Source organism: Xyrauchen texanus, chromosome 17 (assembly GCF_025860055.1).
Source record: "Xyrauchen texanus isolate HMW12.3.18 chromosome 17, RBS_HiC_50CHRs, whole genome shotgun sequence".
In the NCBI taxonomy this organism is placed as follows: Eukaryota; Metazoa; Chordata; class Actinopteri; order Cypriniformes; family Catostomidae; genus Xyrauchen; species Xyrauchen texanus.
Window position 1 is genome coordinate 40,265,327 of NC_068292.1, and position 23,137 is coordinate 40,288,463.

Genomic DNA, 23,137 nt, shown 5'->3' on the forward strand with positions numbered 1-23,137 from the left:
ATAGAATCCTTTATTTTGGTCACACATTATACACATGGTTTTTTGTATATATACAGTAAAATTTATTAGTTTTCACATATCCCAGCTAAGCTGGGGTCAGAGTGCAGGGTCAGCCATGATACGGCGCCCCTGGAGCAGATAGGGTTAAGGGCCTTGCTCAAGGGCCCAACAGTGGCATCTTGGTGGTGCTGGGGCTTGAACCCCCAACCCTGAGAGATCCTTTTAGAGGAGATCCTTTTATTGTCAGACTTATAGGTTTTGAACCCTCATGGGCTTGTGTCATGGTTCTATCATCTTTTGACAACTTTATCTCAGGGCGTCTGTATGGTTGCCTTGGCACTGCAATTATTCTTGGCACTGCCTTCAGTGGCACAGATTTGCTGATACTTAAACCTCTTAATGCCACCTGGTGGTAGAATTGTGCAAAGAGCCAGAAAAGATGTTTTAAGAAGAAAGTCATTTGGTTTCTGAAATAATGTTTGTATCCTTACATTACTAAAAGGGAGATACTTTTCCGATATAATGATGGCTCATCTTACCCCACTGTCCCATTTACACGTAATGTCCAGAACATCAAATGAGGCAAGTGACCGTGCTAAACTTGCTTAACGCATCATGAAAGGAAGCTGCTTTATCCAAAATCAGTTGTGAAAGATGAATTCCCTGGAAAACTCTTAATAAACTGAACTTGTAAGCAGGAGTGGATAAAAATACATGGACAAGTGTCATGCCAAAGTGCTGTAGTTATTTATACCAAAAAAACAAAACAAGCCCCAAAAAGCACATTTATAATTTTTAATTTTTTTTTAAAGTACAGAAACAACATTTTAGAGAGTGAAAAAAAATATATAGGAATAAACATGTAACTTGATAATGGTGTTGCAGATGTAGTAAACTGTGTATTAAGAGATAAATGGAAACATGTTCAAACAACAATGTATTTTTGGCTTTGTATCTTGTCTTTTTATCATGCAGGATTGGCAGTGACCTCTTCCAGGAGTGGCTTGTGAATTTGCAGGTCCTCCACAGACTGCAAAACCAAAAACAAGCATTGGCACACAGAGCAGCTTTCTGAAATCTTCATGATCGGAGTTTGTTGTAATTGTGTTGATAATACAATACCTTTGCATCCCCACCCTTCTTGCATAAAGCTTTTCCAGTCAAAACGCAGAAACTGATAGTCACACAGAGCAGAAGGACTGAAAAAATAATCATCATGATATCTAGTCCTCCGAGGATCATCTAGAGGTGAGAAAAGACCAGTGTGTAAAATTATTCAAAGAGAAACCACACATAAGGCCTTTTAGATACACAGCATGAGCACCAGCTCTAAACCAGTCTGAAATGAATGTGAATCTTAAAGTATTCTGATAGCACGGTACAGTCAGGGCTGGACTGGACTGGGAAGAGAAATCGGCCCAGGATTTTACATAGCAACTGGCCTAAAAGTTGTTGATGGGGTTGGGATGATGTGCTCGCTGTCCTTTTCTGCATATCGCAGCGCCGTTTTGTGGTCCGTTCTGCATAATGCGGTGGCTCATTTCAGCTTATTGTGGACCATTTGGCCCGTTTCGCAGCCGAGCCACCGGACCCCTCGGCTCTCCCGATGGCCTGTCCTCCCCTGATCGGCCCCAAAGTGCGTCGGCCCACTGGGAAAATGCCCGGTATGCCAGATTACCAGTCCAGCCCTAGGTACATTTAGCTAGTACAAATGCATGAACTGTTGGGTTGAAAGAAATAAGAAGCAGCAAAGTCTTCCACCATCTAATAATAACAAGAAAATCATTACCTGATTCAGATTTTTGTAGTACAGACACCTCTCCGTTTCAATCCCCTGTTCAGGGGAAGGTGTTTCATTGTATCTATAATTTGAATAATAGTAACAGTTTACATTCATTCCCATTGCCAGGTCCACTGAACAGAGTGCAACAGCTGTGATGGCCAGTGCAGCACTGACTATGCTCAGGATCATTGCAATGACCAGCTGTAATAAACAAAATAAACAGGTGATTTAAAAAAAATAAAAAATACTTGGAAAAACCAGAACTGTCAAAAATATCGGAATGCAAGATGGCTTTGATGCAAACTTACAAGACAAGAACTGGGAAACTTGGCTGCGAGAACACACACGATACCAACTAGAAGGAACTAAAAGGGAAACAAAATGTCAAATGTTCAAATTTAAAGTGTAAATGCAAACCACCAGATTTCACATTATTCTAAAAAAAAAATAATAATAAACAAAACATCCATCTTGATGAATTACCTACACCACTAGCAAATCAAACAGCACATGAACAACTTACCTAAGTATTGAGCAGCTTTGTTTTAAAGTATTAGAAATACATTTGAAAAATTTCATTCGTCATCATTACAAGCCCATTTAATTGACTTTTTAATTAACTTATTCAATTCACAACATCAACTGATTCAGAAACATTAGAATGCGCAGAATGAGAGATCATTCTTACCACACTACCGATCCAAATAGGAGCTTTAGTCTCCATGAGATCATTAAATATATCGAGGCTTGCAAGGAAAATCCCCACCACGATATTGATGACTCCAACTAGTATCTGCACAATCTATGGAATAAGACACAGTAGTTTTTACTAATTGGTATCAATCAATATTTTAGTACCTTTTCCCAGAATAGAAAGACAGCTATTTATTTTACACACACACACACACACATATATATATATATATATATATATATACACTCACCTAAAGGATTATTAGGAACACCATACTAATACTGCGTTTGACCCCCTTTCGCCTTCAGAACTGCCTTAATTCTACGTGGCATTGATTCAACAAGGTGCTGAAAGCATTCTTTAGAAATGTTGGCCCATATTGATAGGATAGCATCTTGCAGTTGATGGAGATTTGTGGGATGCACATCCAGGGCACGAAGCTCCCGTTCCACCACATCCCAAAGATGCTCTATTGGGTTGAGATCTGGTGACTGTGGGGGCCATTTTAGTACAGTGAACTCATTGTCATGTTCAAGAAACCAATTTGAAATGATTCGAGCTTTGTGACATGGTGCATTATCCTGCTGGAAGTAGCCATCAGAGGATGGGTACATGGTGGCCATAAAGGGATGGACATGGTCAGAAACAACACTCAGGTAGGCCGTGGCATTTAAACGATGCCCAATTGGCACTAAGGGGCCTAAAGTGTGCCAAGAAAACATCCCCCACACCATTACACCACCACTACCAGCCTGCACAGTGGTAACAAGGCATGATGGATCCATGTTCTCATTCTGTTTACGCCAAATTCTGACTCTACCATCTGAATGTCTCAACAGAAATCGAGACTCATCAGACCAGGCAACATTTTTCCAGTCTTCAACTGTCCAATTTTGGTGAGCTCTTTCAAATTGTAGCCTCTTTTTCCTATTTGTAGTGGAGATGAGTGGTACCCGGTGGGGTCTTCTGCTGTTGTAGCCCATCCGCCTCAAGGTTGTGCGTGTTGTGGCTTCACAAATGCTTTGCTGCATACCTCGGTTGTAACGAGTGGTTATTTCAGGCAAAGTTGCTCTTCTATCAGCTTGAATCAGTCGGCCCATTCTCCTCTGACCTCTAGCATCAACAAGGCATTTTCGCCCACAGGACTGCTGCATACTGGATGTTTTTCCCTTTTCACACCATTCTTTGTAAACCCTAGAAATGGTTGTGCGTGAAAATCCCAGTAACTGAGCAGATTGTGAAATACTCAGACCGGCCCGTCTGGCACCAACAACCATGCCACGCTCAAAATTGCTTAAATCACCTTTCTTTCCCATTCTGACATTCAGTTTGGCGTTCAGGAGATTGTCTTGACCAGGACCACACCCCTAAATGCATTGAAGCAACTGCCATGTGATTGGTTGATTAGATAATTGCATTAATGAGAAATTGAACAGGTGTTCCTAATAATCCTTTAGGTGAGTGTATATACTATATGCTAAAAGATAATGTTGTCAAGTTTTAGAAGTAGACTTGCACATTACTGACCTCAACGTTTACAGGCATAGACAAAATGCTACAAAAATCAAATTTTGATTATTTTTTTGTATTGGGTTTGAAGGGTACATTTATCAAATACATCCAAACCAGCCTCAAATCCCAAAACATTATGAAAATATTAAATAGATAAACAACGTAATTGTCTAACTCACCCCAAGAGCTGTCTGTGCGTTCTTCAACTTCCCTGTCATATCTTGAGATACAAAACACACTGGACTGTAGCACATGACACCCAGAATCTGACACAGAACGGGCCATTTGCTTTTTGGATTTGATCTGATGGTGAGGACAGTCACCCCCTCACCCTGAGCCATTGTCAAAGACATCCTGAAGCTGTGAGCAAACGGAAGTCATCAGATTTTGGAGGAGAAACAAGTAAAGCTCATTCACCAACAGTTTAATTAGAAGTGAAAGAAGGGAGTTCTGCAGCTTTTGAGTGACACTATTACTAGAAAATAGATGCAGTTCATTGGCATAGCAGTGCATGAAGTGGCATGGGGTAAGTTGTGACAATGGAAGCCTGCAATTTATTGACACTTATATGAGAATAACCTTTTTTGAAATATGATATAGCAACTCAAGTTAAAAATATATACAGTATGTTTACAACATATTGTTTAACTCAATGTGATTGTAAAATTCACGGAAATGTCCTAATAAAGGTTTTGATGTATGAGATTGTAGGGTACAACAGGGCCCCCCAGGGTAAAATGCACATTTTGTTTACATTTTTCACATAACACTAAATAGAAACAAAGAACTTTCCTTAACACCTGTTTGCTATAATGCACTGCAAATCTTCTTGATCCATGAGGTCATTGCATGTAATGTCTAAAGGTTGATTTTAAGGTAATTTTATCTAATATTTAATCATTTTTTAAATCTTGCAAATGTATGTAACACATTTGGCATTTCATAACATCTCAAGTAGGGCCTATACTATTAAAAAAATTAATCTCAATTGTAATTGGATCAGTCAAGTTGAGCTCACTTTCAAAAAATGTCATAACACATCCGTTCACCCCACTCAAGAAAAACAATGTGTTTTACTTGGGCATTTGACCCCTGCAACAGAGGGGCTTTTATTTACCCCAAATACTATCCTTTAACTTATTGGACCGTTGTTGAAAAACATTTTGATTGAATCACCTAGCACAAAACTGAAAATAACAAATAAGTATTTTGTCTCTAAATAAATGTGATTATTTCAGAATTTTTTTTATTAGCTAGATTCACCTTCATTTGTTACTCAAAAAAAGCAACCTCAAGTTGACAAAATTTGCCCTATAACTGTTTATATCCCTATAACCCCCTGGAGGCCTTTTACCTTAGGTTTGGGGGCTTTATATATTTATTTTTATTAATAATAATAATAATAATAATAAAATCATCCAAATAACCTTCCGTTATTTTAAATATAAATAAATATGTATATATCAAACAAATTATGTTGCTCCATCATTAATGAATACAAATAATATATATATATATATATATATATATATATTTTTGTTTTATTTTTATTTTTCCAACCTTCATACAATTTGTGACCAGAAAAGAAGTGCCTTTAGTCCCGTTGTACCTACCATACTACTAGAAAAATAAACATTTGTGCATTTGGACTTTTGATTTAACAGCTTTAAAATAGCTAAAATATACAGTAGGCCATGTGACAACTTCCCCGTCTTGTGTGTGTCACATGTTATTCCTTATTGCTAAACAAGTCCTAATCATGCCTGATTATTAAAACAGCTTTGTTAAATGTTGTTTTTCAAGAGTCTCTCTAGTCTACACCGCATCAAAAGTTTTGTTGGAGAAAAAGAAGTGCGTCACGTCTGCTACAAAGTTGTCGAGATTCAAGTCTCAGTGTTTATTCACGGAATTCTAGCCTATATGTCTCAAAAGATCATAACAAAAACACACTTCGACTCACCTTGCGTGTAATTCTTTATGCAACAGTCACAAGACAAGTTCGACTCTTTTAGTGATGAACGATCTTGAAACAAACAGCGCTTCGAAAGTTTGAAAAACTATTTTTTTCCGAAAGACTTCAGAGATAATCAAGCCTAAAAAGGTACGTGATTTCAGCAAAATCGAAGAGATGTTTGAAACCTGTTTAACGCCAGCACAAGCTTCTTTTCGAAGTGTGAGTGGTTTGACGCCAGAGGGAGTCGATTCCAACTGTCGAATCAAATGTATGACCTAACTGTTCTCGAGTCAGTGTTGTAACTGCTATTGTTCATAAACTGATTCAAACAAGTTTGGGATGATGGACAAGGTAGATTTCCTGCATATCACCTATACGTAGAGTAAACACAAAAGCAACGTTTCAATTGCGTTTGACCAGCAGATATCCTCAGAATGCATGTTTCGAGCACTCACTGTGAATCATTTCGAGAAGCTGATTCAATTGATTCGAAGTATCAGAAAGCATCGTTTCTCCCGTCTCATGTTGTGGGCGGAGCTGTTTTCCCGTCAGTGATGAAATTCAACAGGAAATGTTCTTCCTCTTCACAAACAAGTATGTTGTATTAGTCTAGTGTTGTTAAGACAAGCAACATGGTATAAACAAACATTAAGCCTCAATGCACAGTATAGACAATTTAATATCATGAAAAGTATTGTAAAAATAATAATAATAATAATAATAATTTTTAAATAAAACCAAACAAGAATAATAACGCTATTAAGCTTTATTTTGTAATTTGACAATGACAATATGTCTTCACAGGGGAGAGTCACATAGGGAAGTTGTCGCAAGGATTATGTCAAATAAGGATTTGAGTCAAAATTTCAATTAAACCAATCTGTTTTCTCTAGCAGTGGTTTTGTATGTTGTGGTCGAACAAGTAGTTCTAAACCCTGATTAATTAATTTATTATGTTAATGATAAATATAATAAGCGTAAAGGTGCACTAAGTAATTTTTTCCTCCTTAAGAAACAAATTATCATTTTGAAGCATATGTAGGAAATCATGACCACGCACTCCAGTCATATCATTAACCTTATAAAAGCCATTTTTTTTCTACATGGAGAGGGTCCACACATGGGGGCGGCCATGTTTGAATCATATGACCAGCTGAATACTAATCGCTTAATCTCAGTATCCATTCTGATATTTGACACTTTAACTCATTGATTAAAATATCATGGCTGACTATGAATTGTGATTTTTACATTGGCATCAGTAATTGAAAACTATTGCGTTTGAATGATGCTGCATCAGGCCACTAGGTGTCAGTGTAAGTCTAAGAAGACATGAACAAAACCTTAGTGCACATTTAAAGGTTTGTGTGATGCTTCACATTTGTTTTCAGACCATACTAATACAAATGCAAAAATAGAAAAACAGTTTGAATTTTTTCATTTTTCAGGTGATAATTTACTTTTTTTTTTCCTCCTTTAAACTGAAATGTGAAGCATTACACAGACCTTTAAATATATCTATAAAGTCTCAATGCGCTATGTAGAATATATGTTTTAGATGTTTTAGATAATATAATTTTTTGAAGTTATTATGAGTACTTTAAATGTTGAGGCTTTTATGTAAATCCAAACAAGAATGTGTTTGTAATGCTTATAAAATCTTTTTGAAATACCGATATTGAGGAAAAAACTGATAATTGATACAATAAAGATAGAAACTGTAGAAATGATACTTTTCAAACAATTTATTCCACTTCCAAACGACTGTCATTCCACCAGTTAAATCAGTTGATACTGGATATGATCACAATTAAAGTCAGTTCCTTTGCTTGATTACCTTAATTAAAAAGTGCTTGGTTTGAAGAAACAGAATCAGAACAAAAATTGGATTAATAACAGAGACTATTTAGCAGAGACAGGCCCCTTCTATTAACATGAGTGGGAGAAATTGGAACGGCCAACAAAGAAGCTCTAGCGCCCAAGTCAACGGATGTAGAAAGGAAGTCCCGCCTTGCAGGTATCTTACAATCACCTTTTAGATACAGACATCACCTGTCAATCAATTTGCTAATGCACATGTGCATCTATACAGTACAAGCCGGGAAAATTGCATGTTTAGTGGAATATGAGGTAAAGAAGCACAATTTATGATTCCAATATTATAACATTTTATTGCTGATTTGAAATATTTTATTTGATCTTAATCTTTACCAACCATTTTTGAGATTTCGGTGTTCCCCCATTCAAGTCGATATAGGAGCTGCACTGGCATGACTGGAAACAGCCTCCCGAGAGCATACCAAAGATGACCGACAGTGGACTGACTTGCTAGAAAGACTTTAGTTAATAAACAATGCCTGAGAAGTCAAAGGTAAATTGATTGATTGTTATGTAGTATTATGTTATGTGTTATGCAATATTTGTTCTTTTGGCCTAAATAATTCCAGCCTATCGGCCTTTGTGGCCCCCAACAAGCTTAGTTGTGAATATATATATATAGGCTATTTGCAACTATATACAGTATTTTCCTTTGCACCAAAGATGCTGTTTGGAGCATTCTCAAATCATGCTGGAATAACATGCATCATCAGGTTTTGCACAAACTTATGGAGTCTATGCCAGCTCAAGTGTATTCTGTCATTAAAGCAAAAATGGGGCACCCCAAATACGGAATTTCTGAATTGTATTCACTCAAAAAATTATTTTAAGATTTACGCATTTTATGCATTTCAGTTGTAAAATTCCATCAAATTGAATTGAGTCATTTGTAATAAAATACAATTAAAAAAATATATATATATTTAAAAATGTTAAGTTTTATTAATTTAATTTGGTTAAACAGTAGGCCTACACAGTTCAATTTGATGGAAATTTGTTATGAAACTGAAGTGTGAAAATCTAAAAATGCCTAAAATATTTTTTTAGTGTATTCATTTTTCAATTCGTATAAACTTGAAGATTCTTTGGGTCCTGTCATCTCGAGACTGCACTACAGTAATATCTGCAGGTTACATACATTTTACTCTTAATTTATTTTCAAAAAACGATGTCCACTCTTTTGACCTCAGTAAAAAAGAAAATTGAGGTTACCCCGTTTAGTTTTGAATACTCACATAAGCATCAGGATAAAGAGAATCATTCCAGTAATTATCATTTTCTTCATTGCCTGTGGTAGGGGAGAATTAAAAGATGAGAATAAAAGTGAATTTAGAATTTGTGTTGGATGTAATCTCAGTGGACATCATTTTAAATGATATAGAAATCAATAAAAGTCAGGCAATAAATATGTAATGTTCTTCTAAAATATGCAATAGACCCACAGATTTGGCCAATTCCTTTTCTAAATTTCTTTTTCCAAAAAACAGGATTCTGCTGGCTGACTTGATACTTCTAACGGTGCTTTTTTGCATTGCATTTCTAATTCCCCTGTTCATTCTCACAATGACACATTTATAACATTTGGCTTTAGCCTGTCCAAGAATGTTACTGTACTTTTATCAAGCCATTTCTCATTAAACTTACATTTTCCCATTATGTCTACTCAAATAGCAACTGTTTATTTTTCTTTTTAACAAATAGTTTTGTTGGATTGCTACTTTATTAAATGCATTGTGTAGGGTACAATGGGGCTAAAGTCCTTGAGGGGTAAAAGGCTCCATTGATTAAATTTCTTTCCCAAAACACTAAATAGCAACAAAAACTACAACAGCACCTGTTTGTCACTATATACTGGAACATGTTCCTGTTCCATGAGATCTTTGCTTGTGGTGTCTAAAGGTTGATTTTGAGGCAGATTGATCTGTTTTTATATATATATATATATATATATATATATATATATATATATATATATATATATATATTTTTTTTTTTTTTTTTTTCAGATGCTACAGATTTATGAAAATCCTTGAAATTAACACGTGTCTTTTGAGACTAAATATTTATTTATCATTTTTAGTTTGGTTTGAGGTGATTTAGTGAAAATGTTTTCAATAACTGTCCAATAAGTGAAATGATAGTATTTGGGGTAAAAAGCCCCCCTGTTGCAGCAGCAAAAGGCTCCTATTAAACACAGTTTTTTTCTTTAAGTGGGGCGAATAGATTTGTTATGAAAGAGTGGGCTCACATTGACTCATCCAATCATAATAGAGATTCGTTTGTTTATAGAATACATGATGAGATGTAATAAAATGCCAAATGTGTTTGACATTAACAGGAAATGATAAACTCTTTTCTGAGTTATTTTTGTAAGTAGTTATTTTGAGTAAGTATTATCTTATCTTGCTGTCTCAACATTTTTTGCATTAGTTGACAAATTGTGCCTTAACTATTGCCCTGGTATCTACGTATGTACACAATATCACTTTAAAACCCCTAGGGGCTGTTTGTCTCAATGAGGAAGCCTTTTATCTCAAGTGTGGGGTAAAAAGCTCCCTCACCACCTTTTAAAATACAAAACAAAATATGCTGATGCTGATTTACTTTGTCTAACCTTGTAAAAAAAAAAAAAAATTTATGCTAAAATTGGAATGACATGCCATTGGCGGTTGACTTTATGCATATTTGCATAATCAGAGTCTGATTCTCATTGTCTTGGCTGTGTTTCTTGTGTCCTTAGTAGCAGAATGAATGCTCTTGTTGTTGATGTAACAAGTATATCAAGTTACTTTATAAATTACTTGGCAATTTGAATTAATTTCTCAATGCCAATGGGCCTATGCAACTAGATTCGTTTAAGGAGGTGGAGGTGTGTGTCAGAAACCTCAATCAGTCCTCAGATAACCAAGTCAAGAATAATATTTGTTTAAAAAAGCAATCTTTTCCATTTATACTCATTCCTTTTGTTGAGACTAGAAGCTTCCTTAGGTTCTCTTATTGGGTTGACTCACCATCAGATTAACTGAAGAAATCTAATTCCATTCATGCATCAAGGGGATAACAAAAGACCTGTGCTCAGTTGCATAAAGCACATTAAGTTTTTCCCTTAAGTGTTATTTCCCCTTAACTAAGGGAATTACTTGAGGGAGTTGCAAATAATCCCTCAGACACTCCTCTTAGGTAAGGGGACCCCTTTAGGTAAGGGTTTTACTACAGTGAGCTACAGTTTTACCATAATACAATTCTACTGTTACCATGGACACATTCGTCATGTCCTTATATCTATAATATAGACATTTGATCAATTTTAACACAAATGATACTTTAACTTTAAACTGGTTTTTATTTTCATTTTAGTGACTAATACATTTCTCAGTCTCAGTATCATTACTGATGTGTAAATTATTGTACGACCTTTTCCGAATTGTCGCATAAAGTAAATGGCATTTTCACGTGGCACCAGTTACTTTTCTCAGCGCTTTTGTGGATGCACCAATTACAGTCGATTGTGATTACTGCAGATTCCTGCATAAAACTGTTTTTCTGAAGGTTACAAGGGCAGAATTTCATTTGTTTCTCAGGTAAAATCCTCAAAATTAATAGATTTAAACACTTTTTATTTGTGTAAATTTTTTCCTGGGTGAATTATAAAAGTTTATCATATGAAGCGATTAATAGAGGATTCTGCTTTTATGGCCACTTGAGTGTCCACTTCAGGAAGACACCTTTGATAGTGAGTAGTGAGGTGAATTTGAGGTGTTATATGTGATAATAGAGATTGCTAATGTGACGTGATATTGAAAAGGCTTATGATATGTTGTGGAAGGAGGGGCTATTAATCAAGTTAGATAAAATAGGTATAGGTGGTAATTTGTTTAACTGGATAAAATATTTTCTGTTTGGTAGGAAAATTCAAGTGAGAATAGGGGCAGAAGTGTCAAGTCAATATGAGGTTGGGAATGGGACTCCTCAAGGTAGTGTTAAGTCCTTTGTTATTTATTATAATGATAAATGATGTCTTTGCAAATGTTTCAGAAGACATTGGAACATCATTGTTTGCAGATGATGGGGCTATGTGGAAAAGAGGAAGGAATATAGAGTACACAATTAGGAAGGTACAGAAAGCAATTGATAAAGTGGTAGAATGGGCTTATGACTGGGGATTTAGGTTCTCAATAGAAAAGACTCAGACAGTCTTTTTACCAGGAAAAGAATTCAGGAAGAAGTTAAGCTAATGATGTGTGGGAGAGAGTTGGAGAGGGTAAGTTCCATTAAGTTTTTGGGAGTGATTTTAGATGCAAGGTTGACGTTTGCAGAACATATAAAGAAAATGGAAGACAAGTGCAAAAAAGTAATTAATGTGATGAGATGTTTGACAGGAAGAGAGTGGGGAGCCAGTCGGTCATCGCTTAAGAGTATATATGTGGCTCTGATAAGATCAGTGTTGGATTATGGTAGTATAGTGGTTGGGTCTGCAGCTAAGTCTCTTTTAATGAGGCTGGAGGTTATTCAGCATCAGGCTTTAAGAATCTGCTGTGGTGCTTTTAAAACATCTTCAGTACCTGCCATACTAGTGGAAATGGGAGAACTGCCACTGGAATTAAGAAGGAATCAATTGATGGCAAATTACTGGGCTGGATTGCAGGGCCATAATGACTCGCATCCCACGAAAGCAGTATTGCAGGATTGCTGGAAAAATGGAAGAAAGTTAAAGGAAAACTTTGGTCGGATTGGAAATAATGTAGCAAAAGAGTTAGAAGTATTTAATCTTAGAATAAGCCCTACGGTAGTTTTTCCAGAGATTGCCCCTTGGAAGATGACATGGCCTGAAGTAGACTGGTATGTGCTTGAGGAAAAAAGGAAGGGAAAGGAAGAAGTTAATCTGAAAAGTATATTTAATATCAGAGTAGGTGGAAACTATAATGAATTTATGCAGATTTATACGGATGGTGCAAAAAAACCAGAGACGGAAGAAACAGGGTTTGGGGTGGCAATTCCAGGGAAAGAAGTAGAAATGAGTATAAAAACATCTAATAATTTAGGGGTATATTCTGTAGAGATGTTGGCAATTTTAAGTGCTTTGCAATGGGTGGAAAAGGTAAGACAGGAAAAGGTTTTAATATGCTCTGATTCTTTATCAGTCTTGGCAAGTTTAAGGTCATTCCATTCAAAAGCTCGGCAAGATATCCTGTATGAAGTACTTCAATTAAACACAAGATTAAGTCATATGGGATGTCAGGTTAAATTTATGTGGGTTCCAGCACATGTTGGTATTACAGGTAATGAGATGGCAGATAGGCTGGCTAAAAGGGCGTAAACAAAAGGGAATGTAGAAATGCAGGTTAATATTAGTAAAGCAGAGGTTAAAAGCATAATTTGGGAGAAAATAAATAAAAGGTGGCAAGAGAGGTGGGATAGAGAGAAGAAAGGGAGGCACTTATACCAAATCCAGAGAAATGTAAAAGAGGATAGGGTGGGAAGTGGGAATAGGAGAGAAGAGGCTGTGATGACGAGGTTAAGGTTGGGACACTGTTCGCTGAACTAAACACTAAAGATGATAGGGAAGCACCAGACAGGGTTGTGTGAGGGATGTCAAGAAGAGGAGACAGTGGAGCACATAATTATGAGGTGTAGGAGATATGAAATGCAGAGGCAGGTGATGAAGAATAAGTTGAGGCAGATTGGGGTGCAAGAGATTACATTAAAAGGGTTATTAAGAGCAGTAAATGGGACAAAGAATAGAATATTGATGACTTTTTTAAGGGAGGCGGGAGTTTTCAATAGGATTTAATTGATAAATAAAGTTTGTTGTTTGTGTGAGTGTTTATTTGAAGGGAATTAAGGTTATGTAAGTGTAGGAAAGAGAATGGACAATGATGTTTTGTAGTTATAGTATCTGATCCACAGTCCGGAGCAGAGGGGGCGGTAATGCACCAAAAAGCTGGATGCCAACCGCCGTTAAATTGGAAAGAAGAAGAAGAAGAAGAAGAAGAAGAAGAAGAAGCTAATGTGACGTCATCGTGACGTATTACCAGTGGTGAACGCAAAGCATTTTGGGAATCCGCGGCACTGCCGGCACAAACAGAAGGCGCCAGACTTGATTGCATGGAGGGAAGAACGCAGTGTTCAAGGTGCCGTCTACCTGCTGTGTTATAAACTGCAATAGTCGTTCTCACGATAGAAGTGGCATAAAGCTTAAGAACGGAAAATCCTTTTATCGTTTTCCAGCGTGGAAAAATAATAGTACAAGCCATGTTTCAGAGGTGACAAAAAGGCGACGAATGGCATGGATAGCAGCAGTAAGGAGGCCCAAGATTACCTTCGATAACACTCCACCACACATGATGGTGTGTTCAAAGCATTTTCACAAAGTTAAATTACAGAGAGTAATTGTAAATGTTATGTTGTGGGCAAATAACCTGCGTGTTTTGTTTGATTTAACCAGACCATTAGATTTGACGTTAGGCCAATGTTAACTGTTAACTAGCATGAAATGGCTAGAAAATGAGCTTAAGTTTACTATGTACTGAAGCGTAACGTTAATCAGTTTTAAATGTTGTACATCTAGGCTGCATAGCAATTTATTTGGTGACCGTTTGCAGGCAAACCTGCCTATGAAATGTTGGAGTGTGATCCTGACTGGGCCTGGGATATGTGGTGCCTTGTGAGGGGGAGGATAAGACTTTGCTGGATAAAATTGTGGTTGTGTGCTGTGCTTTGACCAATATGTGTCCAAGTATTGTTGTTTTTTTTTGTTTTGTTTTTTTTTCAAAAGATTTTGTAATGTCACTTCTCACATGTAATGATTTTTAGCCATCTCTGTAAATAAAATACACAAAGACTGAATGAAATTCTGCCTCCTTTATCTGTTAAGGAAGAATTGTGCAAAATCAGTTTGGATTGCAATACACAATTACGTAACTTAAATGGTAGTAACAACCAACTTAATTTCAGTTTCTTTACATATTTAACATGTAAATACATTTAGATGAAGACATTTATAAAGAGTCCATAGAAAAGATAACTGGAAATGTATGAGGTAGGTTGTGGGTTATAAGTCACAGACATGTGCATCGCATTGCCATAACTCTTCTCTGGCTGGTGCGCTGCTGAATCCCACGCAACCTAAATGGAACCACTGTATAGGACAGTTCTGATTATCGCAAGCAACCATGTCTGCAAACATTCAGGCTGTCTGCAAAAGCACCACAACACAGCCTTTTCAGGTTGACCTCCCCTGACCAGTCACTATGCTCGTAAGAATCCAGTCCTTTGATTCCCTTTATTTTCTCGTCATACGTCTTTGCATTAGGATGTAGTTTTAGGCGGTATGGTCCGACAATGTTTTCTTTAGCCCGCTGCATTTTGTAGGATTATATTCTGTTTTTCACGCTATTTTTTTATTATTATTTTCATGCCACTAGCCTGCTATGAGATGCCAGCCAATGTAGACGGGCCAAACATACCCATAATTCTTTGCGTTCTGATGACGTTGCCGCCCAGTTGGTCACATGTCTTAGCAATCTCTATAGATTGCCTTATTAATCCTGCACTTGTTTATTATCGCTAAAATGATCTAAAGAGATCTACCTATTGCGAAAATTTTTACTCTTAGCCAACACTCCCCCCCCAAAGGTGGGAGAAGATAAAAGTGTAAATAAAATAAAAAACATCCAGAGGGCCAATACATTTTAATATCAAGTGTATGGGAAAATTCAAATGAACCATAATTAATAAATACTGTAAACAAATTGAGTTGATAATTTAACTGTTGTATAAAACCTTAATGTAATGTATTACCATGCAGGGATTGAGACAATTTGAGGGTGGGTAAATGATGATAGAATTAACATTTTCTGGGGTGAAATCAAAATTGTGTATGTTTAGTTCTGGGGAAGTATGAGACTAATACCATCTACAGAAACCCCATAAAAATCCTTACCTGATTGAGATGCAAGTAGTGCAGACATGTTTCCAGAATCTGTTGGTTAGCTGTGTGTTACGGAAACCATAATATGAATTAAAGTAATGATCGCAATCTAACAATCTTTTTTAAAAATAAAATGTTTTATTGCATAACCTGAACAGATCAAAACTTACTATACAAGAACTAGAAAACCTAGTGGCAAGAATGCACATGATTTCAACTGCAAGGGACTAAAATGCAAAGCTGTCAGAGAGCAAGCGCGAGACAAAGAGACCCAAGAGGAGAGGAATCGTTCAAATATTTATTTATTTAATTATGTTTTTCTTTTGTTTTTTTTCTCCCCAATTTGGAATGTCCAATTCCCATTCCTCATAGTGGCATAGTGAGTCGCCTCAATCCTGGTGGCGGAGGACGAATCTCAGCTGCCTCCTTGTCTGAGACATGTCTGTGCATTTTATCACGTGGCTTGTTGAGCATGTTACCACGCACAACTCACCACGTGCCCCACCGACAGCGAGAACCACATTATAGCAACCATGAGGACGTTACCCCATGTGACTCTACCCACCAGCAACTGGGCCAGTTTGGATGCTTAAGAGACCTGGCTGGAGTCACTCAACACGCCCAGGATTCGAACTTTCCACTCCAGGGTTGGTAGTCAGCGTCAATATTCGCTGAGCTGCCCAGGCCCCCCTTTTATATATGTTCATAATTATTTTCTTTTTTATTCATGCAAATTGTCCAATTCATTGTGGCTGGACATTAAAGAAATTTTATCAGCCGTTTATTTTTATTTCTGTGTTATTGCACTCAGTAGCCCCTCCCACTGTGTAAGTTCACTGGTGCAAAATCATGATTGAAATAACCATAAATTAAACATCAAATTGTTCTGATTTGCTGTGATTGTGCATCCATTGTGAACAAATGAAATGTCACTGTAAAATTGTTGCATTGTGCCTGGTTAGGACATGGTTTTAAAGGCTACAACAAATGACGGGTTTTCAGAATGTTTTTGTAACAAATTTGTAACTTTTCTCAAAGTTGCAGCTAGGAACTGAAATTTTTTTGGTTGTTTAAATTATTATTTATTTTTTACTAAATTTATTTATGTTAGTTGTGGTTTACAGAAAAGTTTTAATGATGTAGTTCTGCAACATAACTAAACTATCTGAAAAGAAACGTTAAATGTGTAAATATTTGTGCTTGTGAAAGGTGTGAAAGATTTGTGCATGTAATTATCTTAATATTCTATGTCTTTTTAGAGCTTAAATCAAACACATCCAAACCAGCCTCATAATTAATAGGCATAAATAAAAAATATATAAATCAACGTGTCTAACTCACCCTAAGAGCTATCTGGGTGTTGTTCAGCTTCCCTTTCATATCCTGAAATATGTGTATGACTTTCTTTCTTCACCAGAACACATTTGAAGAAAACAAAAAAACAAAAAAATATCTCAGCTCAGTAGGTCCTTAAAATGCAAGTGAATATTGATACAACTTTTAAAGCTCTTTGACTGGTGTGCTGTGTCTTGCTGTTTCTTCAGCGTCTCGTGCAGCACTTTTTAAACATGTGTCAAGTTAAAAAGAACTTCACATTTTCAAATATTGGCCCAGTTGCTAGGGAGGGTAGTCACACGGGGTAACCTCCTCGTGTTCGTGATTAGTGGTTTTCGCTCTCAGTGGGGAACATGGTAAGTTGTGCTTGGACCGTGGGGACTAGTATGAGCCTCCACATGCTGGGAGTTTCCACGGTGTCATGCACAGCGAGCCACGTGATAAAATGCACAGATTGACTGTCTCAGAAACAGAGGCAACTGAGACTTGCCCTCCGCCACCCGGATTGAGGTGAGTAACCGTGCCACCACGAGGACCTACTAAGGAGTGCGAATTGGGCATTCCAGATAGGGAGAAAATATTTATATTTTTTCGTACCAAAAGTGATCATATCACTTTAGAAGACATTAATTTAACCGCTGGATTTGGATGGATGACATTTATGCTGACTGTCTGTGATTTCTTTTAAGCTTCAAAAATCAGATCACAATCCACATGCATTTTAAGGACCTACTGAGCTGAGATATTTTTCAATTTTTCTTCAAATGTGTCCTGGTGAAGAAAGAAAGTCAGACACATCTGGGATATCATGATGGCGAGTAAACAATGAGATAATTTTCATTTTTGGGTGAACTATCCCTTTAAAACTTTAGATGTCCATCCTGTTAGATGGCCAGGGTCAAGCTGAACAAGGTGGTCATTCATTGGGTAAAATTAGCCACAAATGGTCTGTGAATGATATCTTGGTAACATATTTGTAAACTTATGTTGATTTTATTTAAATTTCAAGAATGCAACAAATATCCCCTTATTTTCCCAGAGCAGAGTGGATGCTTGACCACATGAATTCACAGAAGAGTTACACACTTCAAATAAATCATTATTTTGCTGAGTGGATGATGGACACAACCAAAAATACACTATTATTATTGAAAAAATGATATTTATTACAAATGAGATAATGCAATACTTACCACTTAATATATTGAAAAAAAATAATATATATGTAATATTTAAGTTTTGCCAAGGTTGTTTGATATGCATTTCTGGACACGAGGAAACGGTATAAGTGTAATAAATAAATAAATAACAAATTTGACTTTTAGGCCCACAGAAGTGTCTGGCATATAAATAGTCTTAATTATCTTTTAATAAGCCTAATAAAATTAATTATAAATACGTGCCATATTTTTACTAAGGACATCCCATCCATCCATCTTCAATCGCTTATCCGAAGTCGGGTCGCGGGGGCAGCTGCTCCAACAGGGGGCCCCAAACTTCCCTATCCCGAGCCACATTAACCAGCTCTGACTGGGGGACCCTGAGGCGTTCCCAGGCCAGTGTGGAGATGTAATCTCTCCACCTAATCCTGGGTCTCCCCCGAGGCCTCCTCCCAGCTGGACGTGCCTGAAACACTTCCCTAGGGAGGCGGCCAAGGGGCATCCTTACCAGATGCCCAAACCACCTCAACTGACTCCTTTCAACGCAAAGGAGCAGCGGCTTTACTCCAAGCTCCTCATGGATGACTGAGCTCCTCACCCTATCTCTAAGGAAGAAGCCCGCCACCCTTCTGAGGAAGCCCATTTCGGCCGCTTGTACTCGTGACCTAGTTCTTTCGGTCATGACCCAGCCTTCATGACCATAGGTGAGGGTAGGAACAAAAATTGACCGGTAGATCGAGAGCTTTGCCTTTCGGCTCAGCTCTCTTTTCGTGACAACGGTGCGATAGAGCGAGTGCAATACCGCCCCCGCTGCCCCGATTCTCCGGCCAACCTCCCGCTCCATTGTCCTCTCACTCGTGAACAAGACCCCGAGGTACTTGAACTCCTTCACTTGGGGCAATACCTCCTTCCCTACCTGGAGTACGCACTAAGGACATCCCAAAAATGAAAATTCTCTCAGAATTTACGCACCCTCATGCCATCCCAGATGTGTATGACTTTATTTCTTCTGCTGAACACAAGCAAAGATATTTAGAAGAATATCTCAGCTCTGTAGGTCGTGTAAATGGTGACCAAAATTTGGATGCTCCAAAAAGCACATAAATGTAACTTTTGGGTGAGACTCTTTTATATTGACAAAGCTTGCTGAAGTCAAGATATATATATAGGCAATGATGATTGCAAGCTTGATTACACTTCCTAGTGCCATCTAGCACTCTACGCATGCATCAAGCACTTGGAAGTGTAATAGAGCTTGATTTCATGACATAGAGACTGCAGTGGCAAAATATACTGTGAAAAAGGAGTTATATTTTGGTTTGTTCTCACCCAAAATCGACTGGATCGCTCCAGAAGACTGTGACTGTGTTTACATCAACGGTTTATATACATTTTTAGATATCGCATAAATAAACTGCTGGATGGAAATACCAAGAAGCAAATAAAAATCTTATTCTGTGTTCTGGTGAAGAAAGAAAGTCATACATGTAAAGAGGACTCAGGCTGGTTGGGATCCATGTGCGGTTTTATTAGGTGACAGGGTTCAGGTCAATACAGGCAAGGTTCAAGGAATGAGCAGACAGGAATATCACAGGTAACAGAGTTCGTGGTCAGACAGTTGTTCCCTTGATCTCCTTATGGCTCATTGGAGGTGGACGTGGGCTTGGTTCCATACGGCCTCGCTACGTTGAAGCCAGCTGTTCACCGCGGGCACTTCCGAAGGTTCACCCGACCAGGGGAACAGAGGAGGTTGGTACCCTAGTACACACTGGAAGGGGGTTAGGTTAGTGGAGGGCTTGAGGATGGAGTTTTGTGCGTACTCGGCCCAAGGAAGGAAACGGCTCTCAGTGTGCAGCTCCCCAACTCGTAGAGTGATGTCGGTGGTGGTGTGACGTACTTGGCCGGTTCCCAGCGGACGCCCATCTAGTGCTGCCACTGTTAAGGGAGGATCACAGGAGATCAGGGGAATCTTATATTGTTGGACCAAAGCCTCAATGAAAATACCCGCTGCCCCCGAATCTAACAAAACCCTGGTGTTGATATTGTCAGACAGACACGTGAGCCTAACGGGCACCTCGAGACAGGTTGTGGGTTGTACGGAGGAGATTAGTAAACTCACCTCACGCCGGTGTGATGGAGAGGGTCGCGTTGGGCAGTTGGCTCTCAGGTTTCCCGCCTGGCCGCAGTAGAGGCAGAGGTGGTTGGAGATGCGTTGATTTCGCTCCTCTTGAGTGAGGTGTGCCCGACCAATTTGCATGGGTTCAGAGCTGTCGCAGGGGAAGTGCATCGGAACGGAGGGCTTGGGCCACTGGGCTGGTCTCCTGAAGGTTATCTATATGGATCGCCAGGGTGATGAACTGGTCGAGTGAGACGCCCTCATCGTGACAGGCTAGCTCAGACTGCACCTCCTGGTTCAGACCCTGATAGAAGAGCAGCTTGAGTGTGTCTTCAACCCAGACAGTCTGTGTGGCGAGGGTGCGGAAGGACAGCGCGAAGTCCGCCGCTGTCCGGCTTCCTTGGCGGAGTGTTAGCAGCTGCTCACCGGCGTTCTTGCCGCTTTCAGGGTGGTCGAAAACCTCAGACAAACGTTGCATGAAGGCGTTAAAAGAGGTCTGGTTTAAGCCCTGATTGGTCCAGACAGCGGTAGCCCATTCGAGCGCTCTTCCCGTGAGCAGGGAGCATACAAACAAGATCTTACTCTCATCACTGGGGTACAGAGCAGGTTATTGGGACAAGAATATCGAACATTGCATCATGAACCCTTTGCATTTAGAGGGCTTACTGTCAAACTTCTCGGGCAGTGCCAGTCAATAGGCGGCGGTTGTGCCGAGGAATTGCTGAGCCGCGGGCGCTTGGCTGATGGGAGGCACTGCGGGCACGGGCAACGATGCAGGCTGGTGCAGACCTTGGATGGACCTCATTACTTCCTCCATCAACGAAGTGAGTCAACCAAGCTGATGTTGATGGGAGGCCAGCAGATTTGCTTGAGCGGAGAGCTCTTCAGACACTCGGGAAATGACCGCTGGATCGGTAAGTGGTGAAGTCTTCTGTAACACGGACTCAGGCTGGTTGGGATCCATGTGCGGTTTTATTGGGTGACAGGGTTCAGGTCAATACAGGCAAGGTTCAAGGAATGAGCAGACAGGAATATCACAGGTAACAGAGTTCGTGGTCAGACAGGCAGAGGATCGGGGCAGGCAGCAAACATCAGAATCAGGTAGACAGGCATTAATACAAAGAAGAGCAGGCGGCAGACAAATGTAGTGGTAATACAGGCAAGGTCAATACACAGGAGATCGGTAGTAGTAATAGTAGTAACACTCAGAGATGTAGCCGGGACCAACAAGACTTTGCAATGATTCAACAAACAAGCGTGGTTTAAATAGCATGGATTTGATCGGCAACAGCTGTGGGGTAATCAGGCCAGGTATGTGGGCTTATGGGAAATGTAGTTCTTCACCGGCGTTCATGACGATACACATCTGGGATGGCTTGAGGGTGAGAAAACCATGAGAGAATTTAAATTTTTTTAAACTACTCCTTCAAAAGGCACTGAATTATAGGAATGACCCAATTATAAAATAATAGAAAAGAAGAAGGTGTGTTTTAAAGGCTTCAATAGCGCATTTGTAAAGTTTTAAATAGTTTGTTATAAGTTCATAGTTTGAAATGGACAGTGCTATCTACAGAATGTTTGTATAAAGACTAATCTAGTTGTGAAAAGTAGAAGATACCATTGGTAGAGGTTAAATTTACATAGATGGTTTTTGACACTACTAGAACACAGGGGCGTGTCTAGGGGGAGGCTGGGGGAGGCAGTGCCTCCCCTAGGATAAGCTCTGCCTCCCCTGAGAATTTGAGAAATAATCTGTCCATCTGATCAGAGGCGGCGGCAGCCGATTTTGCCGGGGCTTCAGCCCCGAATGTTTTGAGTGTAGCCCCGAATGTATTTTGAATAGTTGACTGACAAATATGAAACCGGAAAAAAGCCTATATAAACCCCCGAAATCATAAGTTGCCTTATTTCATTGTGCTTTGGCTTTGCACATACTGCATACAGCCTGTAAAAATAGACATAGGCATAATCTAGCCTATAGAATAAGTTCCTTTGCTGTCGGTAGCCTATGGGCGACTCCGTTTCTTCCTCTCTGTTGAATATGCAGCAGGTAGAGGAGGAGCTTGCACAGTCGTTGACATCAACTAACGTTACTTAGTGGCGAGTAACGGCAATTAGCAGGAAAGACAGCAAAAATTAAGCAAATGAGGCTTTGGGGATTTTTCCGAAAGAAGTCAGTGGGTAAGAATTCACATTTGTTTTTGTCCTTAAAGTCTTAAGATCATCATCTAGCTGGCTTTCACCCACAGTAGGCTAAACCTCAAGACGTGTAGCCTCTAACCTCCTTGTGTAGATTGATGCAGCTTGGTAGCTCCGGGTTAACGCAGTCGCCTCTCACGCCTCTCACGGAGTCCTGTTCGGAGCGTACTTTTCTTGTTTATCAGGTGTTGTTTTCGCTAAGGATAACCAATAAGCATTAACATAAAATGTATGTGTGACTTGTTTTGTGATATTAGTTTGTAGGAAATATACATTTGATTAAATGGTTTTGTAGAGTGTAGCAAAGATGAGCAACAGACTGAGGAGCAGCAGCAGCAGCTGTGCCAGAATCAGGCATGGAAACTGGTAACAATTAATCAGTCACTTTACTTTAGAGAAAGTTAAAAGTGAAACATTGTTTATCTCAATGATCCTAATGAAAGGATTTTGACAGATGAACATGGAGAATTATATACAGTTCGATGCCATGGTGTGTCAATGAACTTAGACTAAAGTCATTCATGTATTGCTTTAACTTAGGATCTTATACATCATTTTGACTATTTATGTCAAAAA

At 38.7% G+C, this 23,137-nt stretch overlaps 1 protein-coding gene across 1 annotated transcript; it reads right to left on the reverse strand.

Annotated features, from left to right (window-relative positions):
* Positions 1–6,187, reverse strand: LOC127657792 (transmembrane protein 176A-like). Its single transcript, XM_052146705.1, has 7 exons — positions 5,950–6,187; positions 4,169–4,349; positions 2,472–2,585; positions 2,092–2,148; positions 1,790–1,984; positions 1,123–1,242; positions 1–1,030 (listed from the first exon to the last, which is right to left on the reverse strand). The coding sequence occupies exons 2-7, from the start codon at positions 4,340–4,342 to the stop codon at positions 968–970; spliced, it is 723 nt and encodes a 240-aa protein (XP_052002665.1). The 5' UTR covers positions 4,343–4,349; positions 5,950–6,187; the 3' UTR covers positions 1–967.
* Positions 6,188–23,137: the final 16,950 nt, after the last annotated feature.

Coding starts and splice junctions, on each gene's coding strand:
- LOC127657792 (XM_052146705.1), bottom strand. CDS start 4,342: ATGTCTTTGACAATGGCTCAGGGTGAGGGGGTGACTGTCCTCACCATC. Junction 2,149..2,471: donor CTATTTGGATCGGTAGTGTG/GTAAGAATGATC, acceptor TTTCCCTTTTAG/TTCCTTCTAGTTGGTATCGT. Junction 1,031..1,122: donor AGAAGGGTGGGGATGCAAAG/GTATTGTATTAT, acceptor TTGGTTTTGCAG/TCTGTGGAGGACCTGCAAAT.